Source organism: Oncorhynchus mykiss, chromosome 10 (genome assembly GCF_013265735.2).
Source record: "Oncorhynchus mykiss isolate Arlee chromosome 10, USDA_OmykA_1.1, whole genome shotgun sequence".
Lineage (NCBI taxonomy): Eukaryota > Metazoa > Chordata > Actinopteri > Salmoniformes > Salmonidae > Oncorhynchus > Oncorhynchus mykiss.
The window spans coordinates 54794133-54818633 of record NC_048574.1 but is presented as its reverse complement, the minus strand read 5'-3'; the positions used below and the strand labels follow the sequence as shown (position 1 = coordinate 54818633).

The 24501-nt window shown below is 40.8% G+C and overlaps 1 protein-coding gene across 4 annotated transcripts in view; it reads right to left on the bottom strand.

Moving 5' to 3' along the window:
- arfip1 (ADP-ribosylation factor interacting protein 1 (arfaptin 1)) overlaps positions 1-22405 on the bottom strand; it is a 33642-nt gene extending 11237 nt beyond the window's left edge. Inside the window, exons 1-4 of one of the 4 annotated variants that reach the window (XM_021619095.2) lie at positions 22033-22405; positions 19253-19662; positions 15169-15267; positions 3976-4075 (exon numbers count right to left, since the gene is read on the bottom strand). In XM_021619095.2, coding sequence (XP_021474770.1) covers positions 3976-4075; positions 15169-15267; positions 19253-19662; positions 22033-22249 — 826 coding nt within the window. In that variant the 5' untranslated portion in view covers positions 22250-22405. The remainder of the gene's footprint in view (positions 1-3975; positions 4076-15168; positions 15268-19252; positions 19663-22032) is intronic. The other 3 variants (XM_021619096.2, XM_021619097.2, XM_021619098.2) reach the window with 3 other exon arrangements.
- Between the last annotated feature and the right edge of the window lie 2096 nt (positions 22406-24501).

Here is a 24501-nt window from a genome sequence, read left to right as displayed (position 1 = left end):
ATTAACCTCTTGAAACTCTGGGGGCAGTATTTCATTTTTGGATGAAAAACGTTCCTGTTTTAAACAAGATATTTTGTCACGAAAAGATGCTCGACTATGCATATAATTGACAGCTTTGGAAAGAAAACACTGACGTTTCCAAAACTGCAAAGATATCTGTGAGTGCCACAGAACTGATGCTTCAGGCGAAACCAAGATGAAATTTCAAACAGGAAATGTCCCAGATTTTGAAGGCGCTGTGTTCCAATGTCTCCTTATATGGCTGTGAATGCGCCAGGAATGAGCCTACACTTTCTGTCGTTTTTGTAGGCACATCATTGGAAGATTGACCATAAGAGACCACATTTACCAGGTGTCCGCCTGGTGTCCTCCGTCGAAATTGGTGCGCAATCTCCAGCTGCATGCATTTTTCCATGTCGTTCAGAGGAGAAACCAAACTTCCACGAATTATATATCATCGAATAGATATGTGAAAAACACCTTGAGGATTGATTCTAAACAACGTTTGCCATGTGTCTGTCGATATTATGGAGTTAATTTGGAAAAAAGTTTGGCGTTATAATGACTGAATTTTCAGGGTTTTTTCTTAGCCAAACGTGATGAACAAAACGGAGCGATTTCTCCTACACAAATAATATTTTTGGAAAAACTGAACATTTGCTATCTAACTGAGAGTTTCCTCATTGAAAATATCCGAAGTTCTTCAAAGGTAAATTATTTTATTTGAATGCTTTTCTTGTTTTTGTGAAAATGTTGCGTGCTGAATGCTAGGCTTAATGCTATGCTAGCTATCAATACTCTTACACAAATGCTTGTTTGCTATGGTTGAAAAGCATATTTTGAAAATCTGAGATGACAGTGTTGTTAACAAAAGGCTAAGCTTGAGAGCCAATATATTTATTTCATTTGCGATTTTCATGAATAGTTAACGTTGCGTTATGGTAATGAGCTTGAGGCTATAATTACGCTCCCGGTTACGGGATTGCTCGTCGCCATATTTTTCAACTGTACTGTGATATGTCACAAAAATCCTGAACCTTTCTCATAGTTTCTACAGATTATAAATTCAAGAAAATGTTTTGTTAAAATTATATTATTGATCGATTTACTATGACTTTTCTAATTCCCCAGCAGTGCTATTTGCAAAGTTAGCTCCAAGTAAATGTTGTAAATCTTCAGTCATTCCTGAACCTGCGACCAAAAACAAGCTACAGTACCAAAACAAGTGATCAAATGATTCTGACTCTTCACAACAAAATCTGCAGAGCTAGGATGGTTGTATCACACACACACACACACACACACACACACACACACCAGGTTGTAAGAATGTTACATAATAATTTACACTGAAAAGAGAAAACAAATGTATTAAAAAGACATTATGTGGACCTGGACAAAAGGGCTGTCGTGTTGAATATTGTTGCATAAATACTGTATCATTGAAGTGAAACTTTGGTTCCGTTAATTACAGTCACAAGAGTCAATTGATACAAACGTCAAGTCTCTGTGTTCAGTGACTTCACCTGCCTCCCTTGAATGGGCATGCCAAGGTAAGTATTTTCCAGTTCCCACCACAGCCTGAAATCTATACAGCTTGTGTTAATAATTTTCCAATAGGTCTTGATTAATTCCGAGTAATAAACGATATCTACATGACTTGAGAGGGGACGGCGGACACTCACGAGTCCGCAGCAACCTCCGGACGCCAGCGCCTCCAGTCCGTTGCCAAGGGGGAGAGAGTTAATTTATTTGCATGTGTAACGAGGATGCGATAATGAAAGAAAGGGGAGCCAGGAGAAAATCAAACGGAGATCAGAGGCAATTCATTAAAACTCAATTGGACTCCTCCTTTATAAATTAAAATGTCATCCTCATCTATCCATATCTCTGGCGCTGGACAGAAGGGCAGCTTGTTAGGGCGACACAAACAGTACCTTGCATTTTGCAACCTGAACACCGGGGTTGAATGAGGAGGGCGAGTGTGGAGGGTCGAAACACAGGAATAACGCAAACTAGGCTTGGGCAGTATACCATACTGGGGTATTTTGAAATACCGACAGTATGATTTTCAATACAGTCCAAAAAAATAGACATTTTTATTTTATTTAATCAATACTCACACACACACAGTACCAGTCAAAAGTACCAGTCAAAAGTTTGGATACACCTACTCATTCCAGGGATTTTTTTATTTTTATTACCATAGCATTTTTGTATGTTCTCTATACTTGAAAAAGTATAAAATGGACCAATTTGGCACATTTGAGCAAACTCCTGGCAGACTTTATACAAAATATTGTGTTGTGATGTAATTTGTCACTGAATCAGTCTGAAACAATGCACACACTGCTGCCATCTTGTGGACAATATCTAAATTACACCTAGAATTCTACATCACTGTCTGGCCTTTCGCTTGCATTTCAAAGACGCAACAACAATTAAAACATGTGTTTTTGTTTGTACTATCTTTTTCCAGATCTAATGTGTTATATTCTACATTACCACAAACTTCAAAGTGTTTCCTTTTAAATGGTATCAAGAATATGCATATCCTTGCTTAATGCCTTGAGCTACAGGAAGTTAGATATGGGTGTGTCATTTTAGGTGGATTTTTTTTTTTTTTTAAAGGGTCCAATCCATAAGAGGTTTTAAGACAAGGTCAGTCAATACGTAACTTTTCAAGAACTTAGAAAGTTTCTTCAAGCGCAGTCGCAAAAACCATCAAGGGCCACGATGAAACTGCCTCTCATGAGGCCCACCACAGGAAAGGAAGACCCAGAGCTACCTCTGCTGCAGTGTTTAAGTTCAATGGAGTACCAGCCTCAGAAATTGTAGCACAAATAAATCCTTCAGAGTTCAAGTAAGACACATCTCAAAATCAACTGTTCAGAGGAGACTGCTTGAAATCAGGCCTTTTTGGTCATATTGCTGCAAAGAAACCACTACTAAAGGACAGTGGGATTGATTTGCACTTCTCGCTCCAAAGTATGATCATATCTAGGAGACAGAACGTGTCTCATTCCTGGGCGGTATGATGGCTGCGTGGTCCCATGGTGTTTATACTTGCGTACTATTGTTTGTAAAGATTAATGTGGTACCTTCTGGCTTTTGGAAATTGCTCCCAAGGATGAACCAGACTTGTGGAGGACTACAATTTCTTTTTTCTGAGGTCTTGGCCGATTTCTTTTGATTTTCCCATGATGTCAAGCAAAGAGGCACTGAGTTTGAAGGTAGGCCTTGAAATACATATACAGGTACACCTCCAATTGACTCAAATGATGTCAATTAGCCTATCAGATGCTTCTAAAGCGATGACCTTTTCTGGAATTTTACAAGTTGTTTAAAGGCACAGTCAACTTAGTGTATGTAAACATCTGACCCACTGGAATAGTGATACAGTTAATTATAAGTGAAATAATCTGTCTGTAAACAATTGTTGGAAAAATGACTTGTGTCATGCACAAAGTAGATGTCCTAACCGACTTGCCAAAACTATAGTTTGTTAACAAGAAATTTGTGGAGTGGTTGAAAAACAAGTTTTAATGACTCCAACCTAAGTGTATGTAAACTTCCAACTTCAACTGTATGTAGGTTAAGAACTTTTGTGAAACAGCACAGTTGAAAAATAAAAAAACAAAACTAGATGGTCTTCAGAGATAGATGGAAGGGGTTGAGGGTAGCTGAAAGATGGAGTTAAAACCAAAAGATAACAATTGTAAGATGTACTGCCAGTATAATGTATTTTTTTGTACATCTGGGGGATTGGAAATGAGGCAGACAACACTGATGGAAGCCACAATCTGCAATATTAAAGCTGACCTACACTCCACCCCCCACCAAAAATGTTTTTTTTTAAGAAAATGTACTAGGTACTCTGGTTAGAGTAGAAAAGGAAAAACCGCACTCACTGGAAACAGTCTTTACATTCAATTTGCTGCTGCACGCCATTTCTTGATAGTCTGGTTACTGTACCTTTGTATGGTCCTGATGCAATGATGCCCTCTGTCATCGAGGCAAAGCTGCCAGAGTGGATGTGGCTTTCTGACAGGTTCAGGTCCCCATAAGAAGGGTCCTAAAGTCAGGGAGGAAAAATTGCAACGGTCAGAGGAAAGGGGTTCACATTGAAGAATACGACACTGGTGTAAAGTACTTAAGTAAAAATACTTTAAAGTACTAAAGTCCTTTTTGGGGGGTATCTGTACTTTACCTTGTTATTTATATATTCTAACTTTTAATTCAATATATTACTAAAGAAAATTCTTTACTTTTTACTCCATACGTTTTCCCTGACACACAAAAGTATTCGTTACATTTTGAATGCTTTGCAGGAGAGAAAATGGTCCAATTCGCACATTATCAAGAGAACATTCCTGGTCATCCCTACTGCCTCTGATCTGGCGGACTCACAAAACACAAATGTTTTGTTTTTAAAATGATGTCTGAGTGTTGGTGTGACCCTGTCTATCCGTAAAAAACAAGACAATTGTGCCGTCTGGTTTGCTTAATAAGGAATGTAATTATTCATACGTTTACTTTTGAAACGTAAGTATATTTTAGCAACTACGTTTACTTTTGATACTTAAGTATATTTAAAAACGAATACTTTCTCAAGTAGTATTTTACTGGGTAACTTTCACTTGTACTTGAGTCATTTTATATTAAGGTATCTTTACTTGTACTCTAGTATGAACGTCGAGTACTTTTTCCACCAACACCAATGAGTTTGACCTAAGTTGATGCATTCTCACCGTTTACAGAAACTGAACAATCGCAGAATTTCATTTTCAAAAATGTGCCCATACACAGACATCGAAAGCATCACAGACTGTCACGAAATGGAACTACAATCGTCACTAAGATAAAAAAAAAATACTCCTGACAACTGAAGGACTTCAAGAAACAAGTGTCCTGTACAGGTTTTATGAGAATAGATTTTCCCTTTAAGTACATATCTTGCTGCATTCCTCTCAAATCACCATGAATCACACCCGCGGCCTCAAAGCTATTGGCTGACGTCCAGTGTAAGAGATCAAGTTGCCACCATTGGGCAACACATTGGAATTCACTTTAAAAGGGAGATGACAATGATCATGTATCCTACACATCATGACAATGTTCTGTAATTAACATGATTCGTATGACATTATTTTAAAAGGACATTCATTTATTTTTATACTTAGCTCTAGTTTGTCACTTACGGGTTGATTCGGATGTGTTTCAAAAGCCACTGCTAACAGAAAAAAAAAAACTTAGTGATGGGGGTAAGATCCACATGTTCAGAATGTGTGGCCCAAACACCTAAGTAACCTCAAACCAAGGAGGAGGTACAGAAAAGGAAGGGCACAAACAGTTAGGTGAGCAGAGACCCATCGCCGTGGGGACATACGGTCCCAAGTCGGGAGCGGTACTGCTGCGCCAGACTCCGGAACTATGTATTACAATTTATTCCATCATAAAATAGGCACGCATGTCAGAGATTTGTAACTGTTCTTATGGGAAATATAGCATTATTGCTTGCCCCTTATTACACCATAGAGCCTAACAAAGCACGGCACGATCCCTAAACATAAATTAGACAGCAAGACCCCAATGCGGCGATGTTCTGTGTGCTTACAATGGTCACAAAAGCCTTACCGTCAGTGACAGAGGATCGGCGGGATTTGAACTGCATGCGACCAATTTCCACAATGTCTGTCTTGACATTCATGTTAATACCATGTACCATCGGTCTGCATTTTCTAAACTGGATAAGTATGATATATTCATCAATCAATACATGATAAACATGGGCATAGATAGAGAGCAGCAACAATACCACATGGACAACAGACAAGAATAGGCCTATGGTTTGATCCATTACATATGTAGGATTACATGTATACCAGTTAGGCTTGGGTGGTATAACGTATACTGGGGTATTAGGAACTAGCCACAGGCTGCTTTTTCCATACCGTTGAATTTTAGTTTTAGTTTTACAATACGTTTTAATATTTGTAGCTACTTTAAGAAAATACCTGCAGTCAACGTGTGCAATACATTAGGAGATTAAGCATATCGCGTTCTTCCTTTCACCTATCACATTATTATACATAGAATACCATATTTCCCCAGAACAGTTGAGCCAGTCACGTGTTTGTGAAGAACCCAATGACCAGAACTACAGAGTTTCTCTGCTGAGATCAGAGAAGCTGCCAGAAGGACAACAGTCTCCACAGCACTTCACCAATCTGGGCTTTATGGGAGAGCGGCTAGACGGAAGACACTCCTGAGAAAAAAGCACATGACAGCACGCCTGGAGTTTGCAAAAAGGCATGTGAAAGTCTCAGATCATAAGGCAAAAGATTGTGGTTTAATGAGACCTGAATGCAAAGTGCTATGTCTGGAGAAAACCAGGCACAGCTCAACACTCTTCCAACACCATCCCTACCGTGAAGCATGGTGGTGGCAGCATCATGCTATGGGGATGCTTTTCAGCGGCAGGGACTGGGAGACTGGTAAGGATAGAGGGAACAATGAAAGAGTCAAATGCAGGCAAATCCTTGATGAGAACCTGCTTCAGAGCGCAAACGAACTTGGAATGTAAATCTTTGCCCCAGTCTAACTGGACAATGACCCCAAGCATACAGCCAAAGCCACGCTGGAATGGCTTCAGAACAAGAATATGAAAGTCCTTCAGCTGTCAAGCCAAAGCCCAGACTTGAATCCCATTGAAAGTCTGTGGAAAGACGTAAAGATTGCTGTTCACCAAAGCTCCCAAACTAACTTAACAGAGCTTGAGAAAAATTGCAATGAAAAATGGGCGAAAAATGCCCAAATCCTGATGTGCAAAGCTGATACTGACATAGCCAAGATGACTCAAAGCTGTAACTGCCGCCAAAAGTGTTTCTACAAAGTATTGACTCATGGGTGTGAATACTTACACAAGAGACATCTATGTATTTCCTTTTCAATAAAATTAGCAAAAATGTCTAAAAACATGTTTTCACTTTGTCATTATGGGGAGTTAGTGTAGATGCATAGCCTAAGTATAGGTTTGTCCATAATTAAATCCCATGATGTGGAGCCACAAAAAGAGCTGCTGCTACTGTTTCAAATGCACAGCTGGGGCATCAAATTACTTTAAATGAGGGAGACCAAGTATATTGAAAGCAGGGTCAAAAAAAATGCTGGGCAGGCCCAGTTGCTCATTGACAATGCCCACATCCCCAGGGCACGAGTGGCTACCGAATGGTTTGATGAGCATGATAACTATGTCCATATGCATGGCAGTCTCCAGATCTTGACCCAATTGAACACTTATGGGAGATTCTGGAATGATGACTGACAAAGCATTTTCCACCACCATCACCAAAACACCAAATTATTGAATTTCCTGTGGAAGAATGGTGTCACAGCTATCCAATAAAGTTCCAGACACTTGTCGAATCTATGCCAAGGCGCATTAATGCTGTTCTGGCGGCTTGCCGTGGCCCAACACCCTATTATCCCCTAGAGTAATGTCTGCGAACCTGTGGAAATCTAATAAGTACAATTTAAAAAAATCCCAATAAAAATCTGTAATTTTAACCTAGAGATATGCATTAGATGCTTCTCAATCCAAGCACTTCAACATCTGTGGTGAAAGATGAGAGTTATGCTCTGACAAACACAGATTTGAGACATCCCGGATATCGGTCTTCTCACAAAATTATCTGTAGAGTCCGAACATTTTTGCCTAAAAATTATTATGACACCTCTATGGAAAGATGAGACTCTCACGAACACAATGGTGATCTCCGTTTTGCTCTACCGCCTCCACAAGCTGTAGCGTCCGAACAGTTTGTGTTAAACACTAAACGGTGAGACTCACGAACACATACATGTAGGTTGTTTGCTCTAGGACGCCCACGGGCCTCAAAAGACTTGTCTGATGGTCAAACTTTTTAAAAAATTAAGTAAGTACACTACATGTGGACACCTGCTCGTTGAACATCTCATTCCAAAATCATGGGCATTTTTTTTTTTACTAGGCAAGTCAGTTAAGAACAAATTCTTATTTTCAATGATGGCCTAGGAACAGTGGGTTAACTGCCTGTTCAGGGGCAGAACAACAGATGTGTACCTTGTCAGCTCGGGGATATGAACTTGCAACCTTTCGGTTACTAGTCCAACGCTCTAACCACTAGGCTACCCTGCTGCCCCAATATTAATATGGCATTAATATGGAGTAGGTCCCCCCTTTGCTGCTATAACAGACTCCAGTGTTCTGGGAAGGCTTTCTACTAGATGTTGGAACATTGCGGCGGGGACTGCTTCCATTCAGCCACAAGAGCATTAATGAGGTCAGGCACTGATGTTGAGCGATTAGGCCTGGCTCGCAGTCGGCATTCCAATTCATCCCAAAGGGATTCAATGGGACTCTGTGCAGGCCAGTCAAGTTCTTCCACACCGAACTCGACAAACCATTTCTGTATGGACCTCGCTTTGTGCAAGGGTGCATTGTCATGCTGAAACAGGAAAGGGCCTTCCCCAAACAGTCCACAAAGTTGAAAGAACAGAATCTTCAAGAACATCATTGCATGCTGTAGCATTAAGATTTTCCTTCACTGGAACCAAGGGGCTTAGCCCGAACCATGAAAACAGCCCCAGAACATTATTCCTCCTCCACCAAACTGCACAGTTGGCACCATGCATTGCGGCAAGTAGCGTTCTCCTAGCTTCCGCCATACACAGATTTGTCCTTCGAACTGCCGGATGGTGAAGCGTGATTCATCGCTCCAGAGAAAGCGTTTCCACTGCTCCATAGTCCAATGGCGGCAAGCTATAAAATCACTCCAGCTGATGCTGGGCATTGCACATGGTGATCTTGGGCTTGTGTGTGGCTGTTCGGCCATGGAAACCCATTTCATGAAGCTTCCGATGAACAGCTCGAGCTGACGTTGCTTTCAGAGGCAGTTTGGAATTCGGTACGGAGTGTAGCAACTAAGGACAGACTACTTTTTACATACTACGTGCTTCACCACTGAGCTGTCCCTTTCTGTGAGATTCTGTGCCCTACCATTTCGCGGCTGAGCTGTTGTTGCCACTAGACGTTTCCACTTCACAAACAGAGCAATTACAATTGACCGGGGCAGTTCAAGCAGGGAAGAAATTTGACAAAGGCTTTTTGAAAAGGTGGCATCCTATGATGATGCAAAGTTGAAAGTCACTGAGCTCTTTAGTAAGGCCATTCTACTGCCAATGCATGTCTAGGGAGATTGCATGGCTGTGTGCTCGATATTATACACCTATCATCAACAGGTGTGGCTGAAATAGCCAATCCACTAATTTGAAGAAGTGTCCACATACTTGTGTATATGTGGAGACTGTTTAGTGCCAAAAATAAGGAGTTAAATACATGTAAAACATCTCTCTCAGATATAGGAGACACTATAGAACTAACTTCCTTTTGATATTTGTTCAATCTAGTGAATCTGTTATGCAATTTGTTCATATGGACTAATAAGGCCAAATTCACATGTTTATCTAATTGTTATATATGTATATAAAAATCTATATACTTCAAGGGGTCTCAAAATCAAATAGCAAAATTATCCTTGGTATGACCTTCTTAAAACAATTCCATATAGCTTAGTAGAACCCCCCCTCTCCCTTCCCCTGCTTAGACAGGACATAGTGTCTTAACTCATTACAGTAGGTTGGCTTTTCCTTTATTTTGTCAGTTACCAGAATGTAGTCGAGCCTAGGTCCATCCGGAGTATGTCTTGCAGCGATGTAATCCTTAGAAAGACATATCTTTCCAAACGTCATTGTATGTCTAGTAAATTGATGCGACAATAAAGCCGGACACAGCTTGCCTGTTAAAAGCCATGCCAAGGATCACAGTCTAGATGTCTTATCGCACTGCGACAAACTAAGGCTGAAACGGAATTTCACTGACAACCAATTATCATCCTCAGAGAGTAGAGGAGAATACCTGCTGCCTGATCCTACTGATTACAACTACAACCATGTAGCTACAGTGGCAAGCTATATGAAATGTAATCCTTTATTGAATAATTGTATAGCACTAGGAATAGGGTTAGACTATCATTGCTGGGGAGATTATCTGGTAACGCTTTACTTGACACCCAGTGTCAACAAGTTATGACATGATCATAACCATGTCATAATATGTCATAACAGCAGAAATAACTTGCCATAACATGGTCATGACCAATATATTTACAAGTGTTGTGACAAATATTGCATTATTGTACAGCTGGTTATGACACCTATGTGTCAAACCCCACATTTATTAAAAAAAAAAAAATTCAGCCAAAAAGTTTCCTTTCGCTTGAATGTTTGTTTCTTAAAAACTTCTTAGGGCTGCAATCCCGTTAACGGGATCGATATGACAACAGCCAGTGAAAGTGCAGGGCGCCAAATTCAAAACAGAAATCTCATAATTAAAATACATGTATCTTATACCGTTTTAAACGGTAATCTTGTTGTTAACCTTTCTGATCTCCCCATCCCGGATCCGGGTTCGTGAATACAGACTCAAGCTCATTACCATAACGCAACGTTAACTATTCATGAAAATCGCAAATCAAATGAAATAAATATGCTAGCTCTCAAGCTTAGCCTTTTGTTAACAACACTGTCATCTCAGATTTTCAAAATATGCTTCTCAACCATTGCAAAACAATCATTTGTGTAACAGTATTGATGGCTAACGTAGCATTTAGCATTAGCATTCAGCTGGCAACATTTACACAAAAAAACAGAAAAGCATTCAAAAAAATCATTTACCTTTGAAGAACTTCAGATGTTTTCATTGAGGAGACTCTCAGATAGCAAATGTTCAGTTTTTCCTGAAAGATTATTTGTTTAGGACAAATCGCTCCGTTTTCTGCGTCACGTTTAGCTATGAAAAAACCCCTGTATCCAGGATTGTGTAAATCTATCAGCAAGCTCATTAGCATAACACAACGTTAACTATTTATGAAAATCGCAAATGAAATGAAATAAATATGCCATCTCTCAAGCTTAGCCTTTTGTAAACAACACTGTCATCTCAGATTTTCAAAATATGCTTCTCAACCATAGGAAAACAATCATTTGTGTAAAAGTAGCTAGCTAGAGTTAGCATTTCGCGTTAGCATTTAGCGTTAGCATTAGCGTTAGCATCCAGCACGCAACATTAACAAAAACATAAAAGCCTTCAAATAAAATCATTTACCTTTGAAGAACTTCTGATGTTTTCAATGAGGATACTCTCAGTTAGATAGCAGATGCTCAGTTTTTCCAAAAAGATTCCTTGTGTATTAGAAATAGCTCCGTTTTATACATCACATTTGGCTACCAAAAAAAATCCATAAATTCAGTCCTCAAAACGCAAACTTTTTTCCAAATTAACTCCATAATATCGACTGAAAACATGGCAGACGTTGTTTAGAATCAATCCTCAAGGTGTTTTTCACATATCTCTTCATTGATACATCGTTCTTGGAAACATGGTTTCTCTCCTGAATCCCAGGAGAAAATGCCTGCACCTGAAGATTACGCACAAATTTAGACAAAGGACACCGGGCGGACCTCTGGAAAATGTAGTCTCTTATGGCCAATCTTCCAATGATATGCCTACAAATACGTCACAATGCTGCTAAGACCTTGGGCGAACGACAGAAAGTGTAGGCTCATTCGTTGCGCAATCACAGCCATATAAGGAGAGAATGGAAAACAGAGCTTCAGAAATTCTGCTAATTCCTGGGTGATGCATCATCTTGGTTTCGCCTGTAGAATGAGTTCTGGGGCACTTACAGACAAAATCTTTGCAGATTCTGAAACTTCAGAGTGTTTTCTTTCCAAAACTGTCAAGAATATGCATAGTCGAGCATCTTTTCGTGACAAAATATCGCGCTTAAAACGGGAACGTTTTTTATCCAAAAATGAAATAGCGCCCCTAGAGCTCTAACTGGTTAATCTCACCACAGTGTCCGATTTCAAATAGGCTTTACAGCGAAAGCACCACAAACGATTATGTTAGGTCACCACCAACTCAAAGAAAAACACAGCTATTTTTCCAGCCAAAGAGAGGAGTCACAAAAAGCACAAATAGAGATAAAATGAATCACTAACTTCTCGATGATCTTCATCAGACGACACTCATAGGACTTCATGTATTTTTTTTTGATAAAGTGCATATGTATATTTAAAAAATCTGTCTACATTGGCGCGTTACGTTCACTAGTTCCAAAAACATCCGGTGATATTGCAGAGCCACATCATTTTACAGATATACTCATTATAAATGTCGATAAATACAATTGTTAGACATGGAAATATAGATAGAGGTCGACTGATTAAATCGGAAAGGCCGATTAACTAGGGACGATTTCAAGTTCATATAACAATCGGAAATCTGTATTTTTTTGACACGGATTTGCCGATTAATTAATTTTTTTACACCTTTATTTAATCTTTTTTTTAACTAGGCAAGTCAGTTAAGAACACATTCTTATTTTCAATGACGGCCTAGAACGGTGGGTTAACTGCCTCGTTCGGGCAGAACGACAGATTTTCACCTTGCTCGGGGGATCCAATCTTGCAACCTTACAGTTAACTAGTCCAACGCAATAATGACCGGCCTCTTGTTGCACTCCACAAGGAGACTGCCTGTTACGCAAATGCAGCAAGCCAAGGTAAGTTGCTAGCTAGCATTAAACTTATCTTATAAAAAACAATCAATCATAATCACTAGTTAACTACACATGGTTGATTACTAAATATTATCTAGCGTGTCATGTGTTGCGTATAATCTGACTAAGCATAGAAGCATACAAGTATCTAAGTATCTGACTTAGCGGTGGAAGGCAGAAGCAGTCGCGTAAACATTCATTTAAACAGCACTTTCGTGCGTTTTGCCAGCAGCTCTTCATTGTGCGTCAAGCATTGCGCTGTTTATGACTTCAAACATATCAACTCCCGAGATGAGGCTGGTGTAACTGAAGTGAAATGGCTGGCTATTTAGCGCGTGCCAAAATAGCGTTTCAAACGTCACTCGCTCGCTCTGAGCCTTGGAGTGGTTGTTTCCCTTGCTCTGTTGTCGTTGTGTTCCTGGTTCGAGCCCAGGGAGGAGCGACGAGAGGGACGGAAGCTATACTGTTACACTGGCAATACTAAAGTGCCTATAAGAACATCCAATAGTCAAAGGTTAATGAAATACAAATGGTATAGAGAGAAATAGTCCTATAATAACGACAACCTAAAACTTCTTATCTGGGAATATTGAAGACTCATGTTAAAAGGAACCACCAGCTTTCATATGTTCTCATGTTCTGAGCAAGGAATTTAAACATAAGCTTTCTTACATGGCACATATTGTACTTTTACTTTCTTCTCCAACACTGTTTTTGCATTATTTAAACCAAATTGAACATGTTTCATTATTTATTTGAGGCTAAATTGATTTTATTGATGTATTATATTAAGTTAAAATAAGTCTTCATTCAGAATTGTTGTAATTGTCATTATTACAAATAAATAAAAATCGTCAGATTAATCGGTATTGGCTTTTTTGGTCCTCCAATAAATCGGTATCGGCGTTTAAAAATCATAATCGGTCGACCTCTAATAGATATACCTCTCCTTAATGCAACAGCTGTGTCAGATTTTTTTAAACTAAAATGCCATAATCTGAGATGGCCCTCAGAAAAAAAAAAAATTATCTGCCATGTTGGAGTCAACAGAAATCAGAAATAGCTATATAAATATTCCCTTACCTTTGATGATCTTCAACAGAATGCACTCCCAGGAATCCCAGTTCCACATTAAATGTTTGATTTTGTTCGATAATGTCCATTTGTGTCCAAAGAGCTACTTTTGTTAGCACATTTGGTAAACAAATCCAAAGTCATGAAGCGTGTTCCCTAGCTGCAGACGAAATGTCAAAGTTCCGTTCCTGTCCGTAGAAACATGTCAAACGATGTATGGAATTAATCTTTAGGATGTTTTCAACATAAAACGTCAATAATGTTCCAACCGGAGAATTCCATTGTCTTCAGAAGCGTGATGGAACAGAGCTCCCTCTCATGTGAACGCGCATGGTCAGCTCATGGCAGACCTGACTCATTCCTCTCTCATTCAGTCCCACTTCACAGTAGAATCTTCAAACAAGTTTCTAAAGACGGTTGACATCTAGTGGAAGCCTTAGGAAGTGCAACATAACCAATATCCCACTGTGTATTCAATAGGGGCTGGGTTGAAAATCGACCAACCTCAGATTTCCCACTTCCTGTTTGGATTTCTTCTCAAGTTTTTGCCTGTCATATGAGTTCTGTTATACTCAGACATCATTCAAACAGTTTTAGAAACTTCAGAGTGTTTTCTATCCAATACTAATAATAATATGCATATATTAGCAACTGGGACTGTGGAGCAGGCCGTTTACTCTGGGCACCTTTCATCCAAGCTACTCAATACTGCCCCTGTAGCCATAAGAAGTTACATCCTTTATTGTTGTAATGAACTCTATACAGTTATGTTAGTTCATCATATTTTAAATAACTTGTAGAAAATACATTTTATGACACCGTCATGAAGCATTATGACCATCCTGTGTCACTTTACTTGGACTAAGAACATACACCCTGACAATGTCAAGAAGCATTATGACCATCAATCATAAACGCCAGCTAGGCCTATCACGTACAGGCCCTTAAATCAATCATCAGTCACAAATAGGGTGTCTTGTCCTGCTCCTGTATTCATCCCAGTCATCAGCAACAGAACATTGGGGTAGGAGCATGTCTGACATCAATGTGTGCACCGAAACAATGATAACATTATATGGTCAATTTCCCCCAAAATAATATAACAAACATACTGTTGACAGTACGCTATGGTGCAATGTAATAATTTTGCCTTGTATGGTAGCTTGACACTCATGTAGGTGTCATAACCAGCCATAAAATAAAGCAACATACTGTATGTCACAACAGTGCATTGTTCCACTGGCTCCGATTGCAAAATTGCTTAAACCTACCAATTTATTCTGTTTTCATTATTGTCGCAATAATGTGGTTCCCTTTCAAGTAAAAAATTAAAGTGCAAACACAGTTTTGCGAAGCAGTGCGTGCATGTAATTATATGTAGTGAGTGAATGAGTGCAGTGCCAAAGAGGAGGCCCTGTCCAGCCCTTACCCTGAATACATCCTCGTGGCTCTCCTCCAGGTCTCCATTGCTGGTGACCGATATCTCTGCCGCAGGGCTCCTGTGGACCTCTTCATCCATAGTGCTGTCCTGCAATCACAAACGGCTACGGTAAGAGATTAACACAGTGTTTCATACATTAAATGAGACTTACCTCAAGTTCCTCTTCCAAGTGTGCTCTGTGCATGGGTGAAGCTGTAGGCCTATGCTTTTAACCTAACGTTTGTCTGGAAGAGTAAGCAGAGGGGACTCAATCAACAGAATTTGATGACTATGGGCTGCCATCTTGTGGTCACTGCCACCAGAAGTGATGAACAATTCATTGAAATAACATCCTGCAGTATTAGGGTGGTTTTTAAAAACAGTGTAGTAAGCTCAAGCTGAGTTATTGCATAAAAGGAGATAAGTCAACCTTCAGAGAATTACACAAGATACCTCACATGCAAGCTCACCTGACCTCTTCACACAGCAAGAATAATTGGAAATCTTCAAATGGTTTTTAGAGCCTTGGAACTAGCCATCATTGCCCTGATTGAGCAGTATCAAATATTTCTTGCAACCAAATGAACAAGTTCTACTCTACATAAATACAACTAGAATCGGTTGTTTCAAAGATCCAATCGGTCTCCATGGCAATGCTTTTATGAGGGCCTCTCCCATGCCATTCCAAGTCTGCCACAGTTATCAGGGCAAAAAAATCCAACCATCTCTTTAGTCCTTTAGGATTGAGACGCTGTCCTGTGACGGAGTAACAGATTTTCAAATTGCCTCTCATTACCTCAGACAAAGCAGAACTATCTGGGTCAAGCAGAGTTATTGTACCATTTCATATTTATAAACTAGGACTCCTCCAAGGAATCTGGGCAAGAAAAACACAACAAACACAAGGGTAACGCTGCTGTCAGTCAACATACAAAAAAAAAAACTGTCCACACACCAGACCAAATAAAAGTTCCAGTTGTCAAAACAGATAGGGCTAAATGTCTGGTATGATATTGTTAAGAGAAGAGTCAAAGGGCAACCCTTCAAGCCATTTACACACTTCAGTCTCAAGTCGCCACCTATAGGGAGAATATGTAGGACTGTGAGAAGTGTGACGAGCACATTCACACCTTCTCCCACAGAACCACACTGACTGTCTGAGTCACTGTCAGAAGAGGCTAAAAATACAAATGGGCGTACTTGCTAACGCAGCAAAACCAACCCTGTTCATGCAGCATGAATTGTGTTGGGCAATTAAGCATGAATCTGTTTTTGTCTAAAGGCTTTGCTTAAACCATGGGTCAAGAAAAGCTACAATTTTAATTAAATAAGTATTCATTGAAACAATTCCAAATTCTCTATAGGAAATGAAAAGTTATTATTAGTCTATAGTCTGTAGGTAGAAAACCTCATGACATTGTCATCATCGACAAGACCCATGTGGAATTACTGTAACGGTGGTTAATAATTGGCCTTTTGATGCCTGCTATAAAATGTAATGGACATAGGAAGCTGTATTACATCATTAAGTCAGGCTTCGACACATTGGCTTACAACACCACCATAACTTCCTCTTGAAAGTTGGACACAGTAGAATGCTGTTCACACATCACACTTAAAACAAAAGCCTGAATGACAAAAGCTTTGCATTTTCTGGGCCAGGATACCCAACTTGGCATAGCTATGGTGAAAGGCTAGCACTTTTATAGCACTCAATCCGTATAAAGCTAACTGATAGCAGCTATATTATCGGTGTTTCAAAAACCACTATGGTCCCCTGCCATTGTCAAGGGTTTATTGCTATTTGGAAATACCAAAGTCGAGAATGAACTTGGACTGTCTAAATAATGCAGATAGCCGCCACTGGATAGCTAGCCAAGATAAGGCTAGCGCTAGCATAAATGCATGTGTGAAGTGCAGGTAAGCTTCAACTGCTCCATTCACAGACCATGCTAACGAGATCAAGCAGTGCTAATGCGAACATCAAAATGAGAGGATGAGCCAAGCCCTTAAGATTTCAAAATGGCATCACAGAGTGAGAAAAATATCAACCAGAGAATGGGACAGGTCTGCTTCATGGGAACCAGGTGGGATCAAGTTCATGAACGAAGAGTAAGCTATCTGCTTGTTCAAACCTGGAGGCTACACATTCATTTATTGGCTGCCTAAATATTACTATTATTTCACACTCCAGCAAATGGGAAAATACACTATAAACAAGTGCAAACACACAGCACCGCTTTGTTTATGTGTGGGTGTCATTTGGTATGTGCATGAGTACATGAACCGCTCCAGACAACAAAACCTAATAAAAAGACTTGTGTTGGAGTTTTGGCCTCAATATATTTTGGAGGCTCATCCAGGGAAGAAGTAGGCCAGTATACTTTCTCTTTATTCCGTTGCATTAGGACAAAGCATACGTCCTAATGCATTTGCAATAGCTCAATAGGATTCAGTATGAAGATATTCTCGGTATTTTCAACTTGTTTCAAACATTGTCCAGAAACCAGCTCCATAAGCAACAACGAGCTTCATAAAATTATTTGGACTGCTTTGGCAGCGGAGTGTGTCAACGGTGCAGAGAGCAACAAGTATCAGATAACACACAACATGAATATTTAAAAAGGCCACAAGATGCCCACATGCAGGCAGGCAACAGAGACATCCACAGGTAGGCTTGTCTAACTGTTGAGGTAGATTAGACAGACTCCCGTCTATCTGTTGGGTATTCCAGTGTTCACACAACTGTATTGATAGACACCTGACAACCTCAACAACTACCGGTATATCTAGGCCTAGATTAAATACATTCGTTGGCAAAAGCCAATAGCACTACCAATTCCTGAAGATCAAACAGACTGGTTACAAGACACAGAAATGGTTCTAAGGTACTGAAAGGTTGAACATGGGGGCAATGTTTGGCATAACAGAGACACAGAGCTCAGGCCCCTGGAGTTCAGTAGCCTGGAAACTAGCTAACAAGTGGGGGGAGGGAAGGATAACAACAGCAGCCTCCTGATCAGCTGAGCTGAGGGAAGAAACCAAGTCTCGCTTCTTAAATAGCAGGGCAGAATGTAAAGCAAACAGGGCTTACTAGCAAGACGGGTACAGTGACTGCAGAGTATATGACTACTTCATGCAGCCTTTCTATACAAAATAAAAAAAGAGGCAGTTGGTATGAAGCCACAACACTCCAGGATAGCATCACCACCTGAAGCACAATCACTCATTCGACGTTGGGAACAACTTAAGGGAATCTGCATCGAACTAACAGCTTGGAGTGGTTGAACACAACAGCAGTGGATCTGACATTGACTGGGAACATTGAGGAAGCAGTCCAAATTCTTCCGCCTACAGCGATGACCCAGCCATGTGACAGGCCTATTCAATTCAGGGTGCTGTATCCACACACACAGGAAACACTGGGTTGGATTCTTATAATGGCAGGGAACAGTCACACATACAGGCCACACCATGGCTAGGATGGGGACAATAGTGTCACCACTGCATAAAGGTGGCTACAGGCTGGTATGCTGAGACTCAAAGGCAAACATAACATCATGGCATGTTCCTGTAAACACAACTCAATTAAAGTTAAGCAATAAAAATACAAATTAAATTCAACAAATGTATTGGCATTAGGTGGAGAATGCATGCAGGGGATTTCACAGGAAGCATAGGCCATCACCAGCATTTTCAATGGCGCTACCAGACATCACAGTACAACTAATCAGGAAGTACACCCCGTAAAAGAAAGATAGTTATGCAAATGTTACACCAACAACACAAATGCACTAGCCAGTACTCCTACTAGAGTTGCACCAAGCAGACAAATTTGAAACGTAAGGGGAAGGCACCAACGATTAAAGGAAATCAAAAATGGATAATTATTGATTCAGAGCTTTAACTCAAGTTCATGTTGTATTAAGAAATGGTTCATAAGCTGTATCACCATTGGATATCATAATAATAGCGATATCCTGAACTATGGAGTAACACTATCCATGTTTTTGTGAAATATAGCAACATGAACCAGAGTGCTGGAATGAATGATTCCCAGAGCTGTTGTCTGCATTGAAGATAAATATGTCACCTTTGTATGAGTGTGAGAATCTTCATTTTTCTTTGGTTCCTTTGGTGTATCATTATGAGTAGGCACTGTATGGCAATTTTCCCTTTTAGCACCAGCATTGTCGGAATGTACATCATCGTCATGCTCAGCATTCACACTGTTTTGCGTATTCTCATTATCGCTCTGAACATCATTTTGAGCGCCATCGCTGTTCTCAGCATTATCGTTGTCATTTTGAACATCACTGTCGTTTTCAGCTCTGTCACCATGAGGCACTTCATCATTGTTTAGTACATATTCAGTACTATCAAAGCTGTGAGCATCCTCCTCACTCTCTCTTTGAAAGTCCTCAGTATTCTGAGCCTCCTTAGATGAATCCATTGGCAGGTCCTGGGCTGGGGACTCAGCCTCAACACTAACTTCGGACATTCCTGAAAACAAACAGATAGGAGGGCATGAATAGGTTCCTATCAGCCACCACATTTAATAACGAAGAGGGCATCGATCCAGGCAGCTACATTGGTGGTCAAAACCTCAAGGCGCAAGATAGCAGTCCTTTCAAGTTATTGATTTGCTGGGGGGGGCACAGAATGTAGCCTAAACTCATGTGTGTAAACTCACGCGTGTTCGTCTGGTGATTCTGTTTTACTAAGACTTAACAAGGAGTAAAAAAGTGTAATGATATTACACAGGCTGAATATTGTTAAGAAGAAATACTAGGCCTATTTTAAATGCAACTCCATAGGGTGGGGTGGCATAAAGCACCTGGGCCACTATTCCAGAGACAAATGTCATTGCATACAATGGCAATTGACAAATTAGGTTGGACAGCTATGCTGCTGGATAGGCTAGTTCATCACCACAAAATCATTGTTTGTGCAGGGATCTTGACCCATGTCTGCAGGGGCGATTCCAGACATAAGTGGTTGCTTAGGGCCCCCAGCCGCCAGGGGGCCCCGATTGATTTTGTTAGTCATTCTCACTCATATCAAAACATGGCATAAGTCATTACAAAATTATTAGGTGACGGTGATGGTATGAGGGCCAGTTTGGGAATTTAGCCAGGACACCGGTGTTAACACCCCTACTCTTATGATAAGTGCCATGGGATCTTTAATGACCACAGAGTGTCAGGACACCCGTTTAACATCCCAGCCGAAAGACAGCACCCTACACAGGGCAATGTCCCCAATCACTGCCCTGGGGAATTGGGATATTTTTTTAAGACCAGAGGAAAGGGTGCCTCCAACACCACTTCCAGCAGCATCTGGTCTCCCATCCAGGAACCAACCCTGCTTAGTTTCAGAAGCAAGCCAGCAGTAGGAGGCAGGGTGGTATGCATGTTTATCTCCAGGTAATACCACAAGACTGTGGCTCCAACTGCAAAACAGTCCTTCCTGTAGATGATCAGATATTAGACTGTATACGTCATGGAAAAAGCTATTTTTAAAAAACAGATGTAAGGAGGCAAAAAATATTACCATTTAGACCTCTGAACAGAGAACATTATACTCTTCCTCAACATTTTACTCACTATAACATTAAAGTCATGTTTTACTTTAAAATGAGAGTGCTGATGCATCCTGTTCAGTGAAGGACACAATTGGCATGATGTCTTGAACCAAATACAAAAAAAACTAATGAGAGGATGAAGGAAACTGTTGTAAACAGAAGGAAAGCTGATAATGTTGACTGTGGTTGTTATTATCAACCAATTCAAGTGTGACAGAATTTAAGCATGCAAATAAGATTTAAAAGTTTAACACTTGATTCCATAACAGAGGGCGTTGGTGACTTAAATGTCTGACTTATATGGTAGAGTATAAGAAACTGGGGAAGTTCGTTTTGCATGGCCCGGTGCCCCGGGTGGGTGGATATTATTTGGACTCGCCAATGTAGTCTAAAAATATATATACAAACTGGGCCATGCAAACCGAACTCACCAACCGGACTAAATGTCATAATGGACACGTAAACGGTAGTGAGTTCACTAGTTTACCATCTTAAAAAAAGAGGACATTCTAATTTGTAGACATTTATAAAGTTCTCAATAATGTGGTTCTCCTCTCACTTATTGAATGAAAATAAAACTATTGGCTAACTTATAATTGTTTATAACGAAACCCTGAAAAGTTGCATGGCTTAGCTGCTACCCCTAGCACCCCACTCTAACAAAGCAACACCAACTTTTGATTTAAAATAGTGCCTAACCGCTACCTAGCTTAAGGTATGATATTTCTTAGTTAACTAGCTAGCTATAAACATTAACTTAGACAACATTGCAGCGTAGCTGGCTTGTAGCTAGCAGGTACAGTAACAGTTGCCTGCTAGCTGTAACGTTACTGTTAACTATGAATGACAATGTCGACAGTCAGAAGAACGTAACATGTTGCTTAACGTTGGCTGTGCCCCTTTCTGCATTTGTCCAGCTGAGTACAATCACCAAACGCGGAAACTAGCGGTGACACGAGAGCTAACTTTTTCTACATACAAAATGAGATCGTGAGTCCCATAGGGCGGCGTACAATTGGCCCAACGTCGTCCGGGTTAGGGGAGGGTTTGGCCGGGTAGGCCGTCATTGCAAAAAATAATGTGCTCTTAAATGACTTGCCTAGTTAAATAAAGGTTACATAAGAACAAAAAACAGCTCGCTAAGTCACATGGCACCACAGATTCATGAGACACGGTCAAAGACCGTGACTGGCTAGCTAACTAAACTTAGCTAAAGTTAGCTAGCTTGACTGCTTGTTGTTGTGCTGAAACACTTAAATATGCAACTGATAATGGTCCCGAAAAATTACCTGCAGCTTTTGTCCGGACCTTTATCTCTCTGTGTTTCTTGGTACAAAAGGTTCCACTCCCGGGATTTGGGAAGAAAATACAGCCAGTTTGCAACTCACAGCATAAAATGTAATTCAACGCCCATTGGGTCTCTGGTGTCCCTGGCCTGTGTGAAGCTATCCACAATAAGAACAACGGTGGAATTTGCGGTTCGCATTCAAAATAAAAGTTCCCCATTGAAACGGATACACATAGTGGAACATTACTAGATAATGCAGAAACAAGTTTGGAATGTTGTTATATAACTTAAAAATAAATACAATACATCATTCATTTGACAATAAACAGTAAAACAAACTATTAAAATAGCACTGTGTATGTACACTGCTCAAAAAAATAAAGGGAACACTTAAACAACACAATGTAACTCCAAGTCAATCACACTTCTGTGAAATCAAACTGTCCACTTGGGAAGCAACACTGATTGACAATACATTTCACATGCTGTTGTGCAAATGGAATAGACAACAGGTGGAAATTATAGGCAATTAGCAAGACACCGCCAATAAAGGTGTGGTTCTGCAGGTGGTGACCAGACCACTTCTCAGTTCCTATGCTTCCTGGCTGATGTTTTGGTCACTTTTGAATGCTGGCGGTGCTTTCACTCTAGTGGTAGCGTGAGACGGAGTCTACAACCCACACAAGTGGCTCAGGTAGTGCAGCTCATCCAGGATGGCACATCAATGCGAGCTGTGGCAAGAAGGTTTGCTGTGTCTGTCAGCGTAGTGTCCAGAGCATGGAGGCACTACCAGGAGACAGGCCAGTACATCAGGAGACGTGGAGGAGGCCGTAGGAGGGCAACAACCCAGCAGCAGGACCGCTACCTCCGCCTTTCACTGCCAGAGCCCTGCAAAATGACCTCCAGCAGGCCACAAATGTGCATGTGTCTGCTCAAACGGTCAGAAACAGACTCCATGAGGGTGGTATGAGGGCCCGACGTCCACAGGTGGGGGTTGTGCTTACAGCCCAACATCGTGCAGAACGTTTGGCATTTGCCAGAGAACACCAAGATTGGCAAATTCGCCACTGGCGCCCTGTGCTCTTCACAGATGAAAGCAGGTTCACACTGAGCACATGTGACAGACGTGACAGAGTCTGGAGATGCCGTGGAGAAGGTTCTGCTGTCTGAAACATCCTCCAGCATGACCGGTTTGGCAGTGGGTCAGTCATGGTGTGGGGTGGCATTTCTTTGGGGGGCCGCACAGCCCTCCATGTGCTCGCCAGAGGTAGCCTGACTGCCATTAGGTACTGAGATGAGATCCTCAGACCCCTTGTGAGACCATATGCTGGTGCGGTTGGCCCTGGGTTCCTCCTAATGCAAGACAATGCTAGACCTCATGTGGCTGGAGTGTGTCAGCAGTTCCTGCAAGAGGAAGGCATTGATGCTATGGACTGGCCCGCCCGTTCCCCAGACCTGAATCCAATTGAGCACATCTGGGACATCATGTCTCGCTCCATCCAACAACGCCACGTTGCACCACAGACTGTCCAGGAGTTGGCGGATGCTTTAGTACAGGTCTGGGAGGAGATCCCTCAGGAGACCATCCACCACCTCATCAGGAGCATGCCCAGGCATTGTAGGGAGGTCATACAGGCCCGTGGAGGCCACACACACTACTGAGCCTCATTTTGACTTGTTTTAAGGACATTACATCAAAGTTGGATCAACCTGTAGTGTGGTTTTCCACTTAAATTTTGAGTGTGACTCCAAATCCAGACCTCCATGGCTTGATACATTTGATTTCCATTGATCATTTTTGTGTGATTTTGTTGTCAGCACATTCAACTATGTAAAGAAAAAAGTATTTAATAAGAATATTTCATTCATTCAGATCTAGGATGTGTTATTTTAGTGTTCCCTTTATTTTTTTGAGCAGTGTATTAGACTGCATATTTGCATTAGGGGCATACAAACACTGAGTGTACAAAGCATTAGGAACACCTTCCTAAATTGAGTTGCATCTCCTTTTGCTCTCAGAACAGCTTCAATTCGTCGAGGCATGGACTCTACAATGTGTCAAAAGTGTTCAATTGGGATGCTGGCCCATGTTGATTCCAATGCTTCCCACAGTTGTGTCAAGTTGTTGGTTGTCCTTTTGGTGGTAGACAATTCTTGATACACACGGGAAACTGTTGAGCTTGAAAAACCTAGCAGCATTGCAGATTTTGACACACTCAAGCCGATGCACTTGGCACCTACTGTCATTCACCGTTCAAAGGCACTTAAATATTTTGTCTTCCCATTCACCCCTCTGAATGGTACACATACACGATCCATGTCTCAATTGTTATCCAAAACACACAATAGAATGACTGGTGAGGTGATTTCCCACAGTCAAGGTCCTGCAATAACAGCTATGATGCTAATATTTGTGTAAATTCGTTGGGAATGTAATCTGTGGGTGTCACTGAGTAGGCTTATGCCCCAT